Raw genomic sequence first — 9,779 nt, 5'->3', positions numbered from 1 at the left:
CCCTGAAGCTTTCACAGCTCAATTGCTTGTTTTGAAAAGTCTGTTATTATTTTTCAATTGCTGGATTGAGTGTTGGTTTGAGAAGCCCGTAGCTGACTCCCTTGGTGTTATTTCTGGCCTGGATATACACTGAAGTCTGAGCAAACTGAGGGAGTGAGAGAGAGAGAGGGATAGAGAGAGGGAGAGAGACAGACAGAAAGAGAGAGAGAGTCATACAGAGAAGGATGGATTGATTAGCCAGTTTAATCGCCCTGTTGTGATGAAATATATGTATAGGTGACCTTACCTGATCAATGTTGGATTGAATAGGGATGTAACACTGGGAATTCACTTATTTACTGCTGTTAAAATGGTACATAGCACATCTCAAAGAGGAACAGGACCCATGGCTGTGGAGGGGTGTGCCATTGAATTGAGTCACTTTGTCACTTCATAAAGTAGATAATCCCTTACCTGCTAAACCCTCTTTTCTGCTCTTAGCCCTAAGCCCTAAATTGTTACATGAGCTCATTTGGGAAATTGGCCTTATCTTAACGCTTATCTAAACATGTATATTCCAGATAACTGGTATCCTGCAGAAACATCAAATGTTTGAGATTATGTAAAAAAGAAAATAGGTTTTCTTTTAAATTAAAATGAGCCTCCTACCTGAATGTGACCATATTTGACTAATTCAAAAGCTCCATTTTGTCTTAATTTCCCTGTTCCATTCACACTGTTTTATGTGGATGATAGGTGCACATCTGCTTTCCACATTGGTGATATTAAAGAAATGAATTTGCTGGACTGAAATGTTGCCGTGTTTTGGCATTTGGGAACATCTGAACATGCACCCCTTGTCAGTGGGGAGAGACCTAGCCCATTCTAATCGTCATGGGGCAGTCAGTGTCGTCACTCAGTCACTGGCTTATAAAACTGTCGGCCTCTCACTCGCACACCTGGCAAGAGGACTACCCATAGACAGAGGCGAGAGAGAGAGAAAGAGAGAGAGAATCACACCATCAGTACAAGTTTAGTGGACTCAAGGCGCTCGTTTAACCAAACCATCGCCCGCCATTTATGGTGTCTAATTTTTTCAGGTGGCGCTGGGACTGCGGCTTTACAACCCCATCCAAATCCTCGTTACTTTTATGAATCTTGCTAACTTTTCTTACTTCTCGGGCATGTGCAACATGACGGCGGAGTCGCAGCACTCGCCAGCCGAGGCTGCCAGTCCAGTGGTGGTATCACCCAATGTTAGCCTGGACTCGCCCATACCTCAATCTCTGCTGCATCAGGCTCGAACCAAAGATGGGGTTCTCATCAAGTCGGAACCGCGGGGGAGCAGTCCCAACACTGACCGGGAGGAGGGAGTGTCTTTGGGTCAAACCGAGGAGCATCTGCCGCCAAGTGGGAGTCGACGTAGGAAAAGGCCGGTACAGCGGGGAAAGCCTCCATATAGTTACATTGCCTTAATTGCCATGGCCATAGCCAACTCCCCTGAGAGAAAACTCACGTTGGGTGGTATCTATAAATTCATCATGGAACGCTTTCCCTTTTACCGTGAGAATTCCAAGAAGTGGCAGAACTCAATACGCCATAACTTAACTTTAAATGACTGTTTTGTAAAGATTCCAAGAGAGCCCGGGAGGCCAGGTAAAGGCAACTACTGGACATTAGATCCTGCAGCTGAAGACATGTTTGACAACGGTAGTTTTCTGCGGAGGAGAAAGAGGTTCAAGCGAACTGACGTGAGTACGTATCCCGGCTACATGCAGAGCTCCAGCGCCTTTACGCCAGCACCAATGGGTAGACCGACATACCCTAACACGCTGTATCCTGGAATGGCATCCGGCTACGGCTCACAGCTGACAGGGTCTCCTCACCCAGCCATGCTTCATCATTACCAGGCATCGGCCGGGGTCGGTCAAGGACAGCCGAGGATGTTCAGCATCGACAACATCATCAGTCAGCAATCGGTCATGCAGAGCGGGCCTGGAGGAGAGCTCAACCCTCAAGCGCTGGGTTTGGGCAGTGGCGACCTGGGGGGCATGTCGGCCAGCTGTTCAGTCACCGGCAATGACTCCTCATGCTTTCAAACGCAATCTGTAAACCCCACAGCAAACATGCTCAGTAGGAACAGTGGCGCCCTAACATCAAATCTCACGTCAGGGTACCCTTACACCACATCGGCCTCACCGCCTCACTTACCTACAGTCTCACAATCCGGTTTCTCACCGGGTAGCTCACAGGTGTACTGCACAGGCAACCGAATCTCGCTACCTCCTGTGCGCTCTGGATCTTGTGCCGAACACACAGAACAGCTCCTTGGACTATCTGGCCCTGCAATGAACTCGTATAACAACTCTTACATGAGACAGACCAACTTTGCGTCAGGCCTTGAGCGGTATATGTAAGAGAGAGACATGCAAATACTCAGAGACTGAACGGCCAGTACATTCCAGATACCAGATACATTCCAGTACTTTGGTGTTTTAGATTTTTGTTATCCTTCTATATGGAAATGTTGGACATTTGAATAGCTTTTTTAAAACCTGTTGATATCAATCAAAAAGAGTTGGCTATGTATTGAGAATTAATTTGGTGCGTGTGTCTCAAAAGTCTTGAAATGTTTTCGTAATTAGGCTACTATCATATTTAAACGAGAGTAACCACACCAATGAAATAATATTGGCCAAAGATGTTTTTCTAAATGTATAATTTTCATGTGAGTTGTTGTAGATGTCTTTAAATGATATTTGCTGTATAGTATAAATTGAAATATTAGCTAATAAATTGTGGTATATCCAAAATCTTGCGACTGGCTGTGTTTTACGAATTATTTTTGCCATGTCACTCTCGGCTTAATTCATGGTGTTATGTTTACGTTTTCAGTTCTTACAGGGCATGAATACCCTCTCAGTATAGCCATTCTTTTGTTGCTCAAATCTATGTGTGCACTAGTTCATCAACTCCATATAGGGGAATACAGAACATAATTTAGGGAGGTCTATCAAATTGTATTCCATCTAAATCTATATTTATTCCATCTTCATGCTACATTTAAAGCATTTGATGGTTATGTTTAACATTGCGACTACATTTTAAGGTAGTTGCCTTACATGTTTTATGGTCTTGACTTTACAGAATGTAGGCCCACCCTAACGCCAATAGACTGATGTATTCAAGTCAAACAAACACAAAATAGATCTACGTATTATTTTGATATCAACAATATCCAGACCTTGGGAATGGATGTACCGAAGCCGCCTGTACATTCATGAAGCGGTATAGGCAATCCGTTGAGATCTAAGGAACTAAGAATGACCGAAGCTTTGTTAAGTCATAGTCTATGAATGTCCAGTAGGGGTCTTTCTTGTCTCCATAAGCCCATGCTATCCAAAGACAGACTCCTGAGAAGACACAATACACACTACAATGTCAACCAAAGTGAAGGATTTAGTTTTTTCGAAAAAATATTCTTTTTCAGTTTACTACTAGCCAACTTCACATACTGAAAACATCCTCGAACGTTAGGCCTACTACTCAGGTTTGTAATGATTCTGTGACTGCTCTTACAAGTAAACATTACATTGCATTATATTGCTAGTGACAAGAGCCTTCTCCTCTCAGCCGCAACGGTTGGTTTCAGTGTATTTTTCGACAACGAGTGAGCGACCTCTTGTGGTTTATATTTGCGTGGATAGCTTCTTCAAATCAGTCCACACGATCCCAACGCGACATTGTAAGTCTATGAGCGGCTGTAGCGCGACATTTCCTTTTCACGGAAACTGAACGACTCAGACTAAATGATAGGACTTTAGGTCTGTACGCCGTGTAACAAGTAGGCCTAAAACAATTCTACGAGAGGTTCAAATAACTTTATTTGAACTTCATATTCAGTTTCTACGTGCCACATTAAATTATACTTCTTTGTATGTATTTAATTGTGTTTTATTGTATGCGTTTTTAACATTAATATGAGATATTCAGTAGCCTACAGAACTGGAACATACTGGACAAGTTTTATGTGAGTTGTCGAATAGAAAGTATTCAGAAATTAACCGTAGACTCGGAGTGCTGATGACAGTGCCAACCCACAATTATCCGCTAGATGTCAGTGTCTTAACATGAACAGTACGTTCTTAGAGTAGACTTCACGTTTGAATGAACTTGACAGAACTTAAATCTTGAAGATGCAAGATTATCTTGGTGTCCTGGAAACCACCTCGCGAATCACCCTGAATCTAAATCTGTGGCCTTGACTTGACTGCATGTAAAAAGAATTAAGGACATGCATTAACAAAAAAGAATTCATGTTTGCATGAAATAAAGTAACAGTCCAGAGTCAAACAGTTGCTGAATACTCGCAGTAGCCCAGTAGTAAGCCAGACAGATAATGAATTCACAGAATAGGTCGTTGTCTACTCCTGGTGGCTCTCGACTTTCCTTTACGGCATAAGGCACAATTCTCCGCATGAGGGATGCCTGAAAGCGACGCTTCCATATTTCAGTTTGGAGAGAACTCTGAAATGACTATGCGTTTAAACGTTCTTTGCGTCTTTCATTTGGATAAATCCTTCTGCCAAACAATTCGGTATTCATTTGAGTCATGTGCCACTGATTAAACAGGTCTGTGTAAACTCTTAGTTTTCCCCAAGACATTCCAGTGAATATGTCCAAGAAAATATGCAAAAGGATGCCCATTTGCTGACAGTTGTAGAATTGTATTTTATTGTGCAATTTCAGCAAGCCTTTTTTTAGAACGGATGCAGTGCGTTGCCAATGACTTACACTGAAAGTAAGGCCATTTTCGATTTTTTTTTGTTTTCCTTAGGAACAAACAGAGAAATGTATAATCATTACAGAGTTTTGCCAGAGCTCATTATGGATCATTACTGTTGATATTAATTTACAGTCCACTAAAAGTAATGGACCGTGCATTCGACTGGAAGCCTCCAGTAAGAGAGACAGATGAGGTTTAGATGTACGTTAAGCGTAGTGGGTTTAAGTGCCTATAGCACCGCTGACTGGAATGCCAGTTGAAATCCTCTGCTGTAGAATTATTATTGCACACTGCATACCTTGTCATCTGCTCTTAGTATGACGGTGACGAATTGAAGCAGGTTGCTGTGGAGTGCTTGCATGTGTGTGTCCGTCTCTCATGTGTGTTGGAGTGTATGTGAGTTATGTGGAAAACGTGGATGGATGGTGTTATGATTTCTTGTCAAGCAAAACATAAAACCCGTGAGAAGGGATGCGGTATTAATAGCCTGAGGGGTCCACTTAAGGAGTGGGATGCGTAAAGATTCCCAGTGTTTCCCGATTTGTTAAGATTTCTAAAGACAAATGGAATAGTACCTAAATTGCCAAATTCATTTTCTGTCTGGTTGTATGAGTGCGAATATGAGAGCTCGCACCGCGAGTGACCTGTAGTTTTACATACGATTATTTGCACAGTAAAAGGCCACGTAAAGAACGAGGTGATAATGTTTAGTCCAATGTTAAGATAAATATAATATTGGAATCAAGTTGTTTAAAATAGCGAAAATTGCAATTTACTAAAGCTAGGAAGAGGGAATTATACAAACAAGGAATTGTAGCCCATTCAATTGAATTAATACAATTGAAAATAGCTACCCACTGAGTATAAAGGCATAATCTGGAAACAGAAGGACAATGATAAAAGGTCTGACAAAAAGTTCAGACAAAAAACAACTAACAAAGAATATTCTTAAAAAGTTAAATGTGTGGACAGGTATGGACAGCAAGGAGAGCAACACAATCGTGTAACTGCCTGCAAACATGTTCAACATAACTTTTCAATTTGGCAAATTACATGCTAAATTACCATTAATCAGAGTTGTAATTTATTATTGCTATCATTATCATCAAAGCCATATGTCTACACGTAATCAAAGTTAATTGCAATTGCAATATTTATTCAGAAATAATTCAGGCCTAATTTCATAGCTGCGAAAACTATATGGAGCTGCCCACTGAAATGTGTAGTCAGCATGCAACTGTCACAGTTTAAACATAAAATTAGTTTTAGAATTCATTTTGTCATTAATTATTTTAATCAATCACAATTTATAAGGATCACAAATATATTTAGATAATGATGTGCCTGTTTTTATTCTTACTTTCTTCAATCATGGAATAATGTACATTATAGGGCAATGTAGCCTATCACAGAAATATGTCATATGTCATTTTTGATCATCTCAATATTTTGTATCTTTTGACTTGAAAATCAGCCTGGTGCTCAGAAAGAATGTTGCAGGCTACACATTCCGAGAACTTGTAAGTTATTATCCAAATTAGATAACTGATAAACATGCTGATTCATATATTAGCCTTCCCCAAGACATTTCAGTGGATATGTCCTCGAAAATATGCTAAAGGAGCCTTATTTGCTGACAGATGTAGAATTCAAATTGTATTTATGTCAATTTCAGCAAGCGTTTTGTGAGAATGGATGCAGTGCACTACCAATGACTAACGTTAAATGTATGGCAATTTTCGATATATATACCTGGATTAGGACGGATATATGCCATCATGTTTCAAATTCAGGCATAGGTGCTGTGCACATTGCCTTGAAGATTCCCACTACGCCCGACCTGTCTTCGACCGTTTCCTTTAGTTCCTGGTAGTGTGACATAGTGGTCATGTGATCCACACAGTCAAATAAATACTTTTTGAAAGCCGCAAGAGGGTAGAGTCTGTTGCTCGCGCTGAGAGCAAAAGACGTGCCCGTGCGTCAAAATACTTTCATAAACTAAAATAAACTTGGGTGGGAACATTCGAAAGCAATCCCAGCCGATATCTATTATTTTCGTGTGGCTTGAGAAGAGGCTGTTTGTGTCATCTGCGGAGGAATATGATCTCGCTGAGTTATATTTAGTCTGTAAGCTTTATCGACTCATTTGCACCTCCAGTGACGAGTTTTAATCAGTGATACAGATAGGTAATGTAGTGCTTTATTTCAGATTGTTCAATAATAGGGCCGTTTCCCATGCAACTGAAGAGGGAAATTAAAGCGTGTTTGACTTTTGGAGCGGGAGTTCTTTTGGAGTGCTCAACTCACTGACTGGCGAAAGAGACCGAGAGATCTGCGACGCAGAGCGGTGGAAAGGAGAACAAGAAGACGCGTCCAATATGACCCTGGGTACGGATATGTCCGACAGCTCGGCATTGTCAGATGATGTGGATATAGATGTGGTTGGCGGAGACATAGCTGTTGTCAAAGACGGAAAATATCTACACCACCACAATTTCCACTTGGACAATGACTCGGACGATAATCTGTCTCAGAATGCAGGCGAAGGCGCTTCCTCTCCTGGTCACAACAACTTGGACAGTCCACAAGACCGAGTAGGAGTCGGGGGAGATGACGGCACGGGAGACATGACAACAGAAAAGCCTAGTAAGAATACACTTGTTAAGCCCCCGTACTCGTATATTGCCCTAATCACAATGTCTATTCTACAGAGTCCGAAGAAACGTTTAACTCTCAGCGAGATCTGTGAGTTTATCAGCAACAGGTTTCCGTACTACCGGGAAAAATTTCCCGCTTGGCAAAACTCTATTCGTCACAATCTCTCCTTAAATGACTGCTTTGTGAAAATTCCCCGAGAGCCCGGCAATCCTGGTAAGGGTAATTACTGGACCCTCGACCCGGATTCAGCCGACATGTTCGACAATGGGAGTTTTCTGCGAAGGAGAAAACGCTTCAAGCGTCACCAAAACAATGAGATTCTCAGGGACGTCGGGGGGTTCTTGCCAGGGTTCGGCTATGGCCCATATGGCTATAATTATGGTCTTCAACTGCAGAATTTCCACGCTCACCATCCATATCATCCACACCACCCTGGAGGCGCTTTCCCTTTTCAAAATGCACCTTGTGCTCTCCCTTCCCCTGCCTCCATATTCTCCACGCCACACTCTCTTCCCTCGCTTCTGGGGGCTGAACTGAGAAAGCCATTTTACCCCCAGCTAAGCCCGACACTTCCCGGGCTCCCACCACTCAAGACAGACACCAGCACTCCCAGTCGGCCGTCTTTCTCTATAGACAATATCATTGGTGCAGCCAACCCTACGGCCTCGCCATACGCCGCGCAGCAAGGCAGCCAGACGCAGATCCTGGCTATGCTGACCCCTTCGCTCGTATCGGCTTCAAACCACTTGAATCTCGCACAGGAAAGTGTGCTACAGCCGACCCCACAGACTTTCACAAGCAAAACTACAGCTATGAACAATTGCCATTTCTAAACTGGGGTCAGGCCCCCAAAGCACAGAGTTCCTTTTATTCCATTCTGGTATTGTCGTCATTTGTTAAGGTAGGATAAATATTCTTTGCGTAACTAAGACTTTTATTCTCCACTCTCCTAAAATAATATAAGAGAAAGCAAATGAACACGGTAGGCTACTTATATTTATGAATTGTAAATATGTAAATAGCATAAAATTGATTAATAGGAGAAACTTATTTAGACGAATATATGAAGAATCGAAAAAATAAATGTGGAGCAGTCTCACTTTCGTCGGCCTGTGGCCTGATGCTTCAACTTTAAACGGAAGACCAGCTGTTTGACTATAGAAAAAATAGCCAACATGTCCTTCTGCTCAGATGCGATACATTTTCTTGCTGGCTGACATAATTTGAGATTTTTTCATTGATATGTCATTGTTTTATATATTATGTGAGTTTGTGAAAAGCACTGTTAATACCGAGACTGAATACTCAGGTTTTAATTGTTTTTGAAGCACATTGCTGGAGACGGTAGGGGCTGTAAATAGATCACAGGCTAACATTTCCCACTCGCCCCTTTGTTCTTCACATAGTGGTGTTTAGGTGAATCTATAATTATATTATTTTATTTTGTCAATAGGCAATTATGTGGTTTGGTGTAAATCGCATTACCTCTCCTGTTTGACTGTTGTGCATACGTTCCCTAGGCTATTATTGAAAGTAATCTGTGAAAAGTTATGTGTAAAGAAAGACAAAACACTTAATGTCCATGGGTCATTTTTGTTGTAACGACAAAAAATAAATGTTTGTGAAATTTTACATATGTTTTTCTAAACTTTTTTGTTTACTTGATGAACTCTTTCTTGACCCTTTCATCACAAACAGCATCAGTTGCTATTAGAACTATCACAGTATAGGCCTAGTTTTAGGACTTCAAACATGCCTTTTAGAAATAGAAAACCTTAAAGTACACGACTAATATTTGTGGGATTATAAACACTGAGTAAATGATGTGGCCTTTACCATGCACTATGCTACTAGGCCCACTGTTTCATTTGCTGTTGGGACAGATAATACGTCATATATATTAGTATATATTCACATTCATCAGGTGTAAAGTTCATAACAACTTAAGGCAGATTTAGGCTTTATTTCTTGCAAGTTCAGTCATTAACTTGCTGTGACATTTTGTACTCTAATTCCGATTATCCATGCCCTGTCGATACAGAAAATGTACATCGGTGTGTCTCTTTTATCGGTGGGAAAACAATGGCTATTTCACGTAGGCTGCCAGTGATGCCTCACGCTAAAAATAAGCTAAATTCAAACTATTCCTCTTGTGTGGCTCTTGGGGGCAACGATAATGGAGTACTATTTGGCGAGTAACAAAGCGGCAAATGAATGGGGACATCACGGCTTGAAAGCCTGTAATTGAATGTGAGAGTTCTACATGGATACCCACGATCTCTTGGGGATTCGTTGCTAATTTGTAGTAGCATTTTCCCCCCTTTTGGACTCTAATCCACGTTAATGCGCCTTCTTG

The 9,779-nt window shown here is 41.5% G+C and overlaps 2 protein-coding genes across 2 annotated transcripts; both read left to right on the top strand.

The window, feature by feature from the left end:
• Positions 1–1,130: 1,130 nt before the first annotated feature.
• foxe3 (forkhead box E3) lies at positions 1,131–2,396 on the top strand. Its single transcript, XM_012820722.2, has one exon. It carries the CDS (start codon positions 1,131–1,133, stop codon positions 2,394–2,396), a length of 1,266 nt encoding a protein of 421 aa, XP_012676176.1.
• A 4,319-nt stretch (positions 2,397–6,715) lies between these two features.
• On the top strand, positions 6,716–9,055 carry foxd2 (forkhead box D2). The gene has a single exon (XM_012820680.2). The coding sequence runs from the start codon at positions 7,144–7,146 to the stop codon at positions 8,254–8,256; it is 1,113 nt and encodes a 370-aa protein (XP_012676134.1). The 5' UTR covers positions 6,716–7,143; the 3' UTR covers positions 8,257–9,055.
• The last annotated feature ends 724 nt before the right edge of the window (positions 9,056–9,779 follow it).

Source organism: Clupea harengus, chromosome 10 (assembly GCF_900700415.2).
Source record: "Clupea harengus chromosome 10, Ch_v2.0.2, whole genome shotgun sequence".
In the NCBI taxonomy this organism is placed as follows: domain Eukaryota; kingdom Metazoa; phylum Chordata; class Actinopteri; order Clupeiformes; family Clupeidae; genus Clupea; species Clupea harengus.
Note: the sequence above shows the minus strand (reverse complement) of the source record. Positions and strands in the feature narration are given on the sequence as shown.

Excerpts from the sequence above, each read along its gene's own strand:
- foxe3 (XM_012820722.2), top strand. The coding sequence starts at position 1,131 with ATGAATCTTGCTAACTTTTCTTACTTCTCGGGCATGTGCAACATGACG.
- foxd2 (XM_012820680.2), top strand. The coding sequence starts at position 7,144 with ATGACCCTGGGTACGGATATGTCCGACAGCTCGGCATTGTCAGATGAT.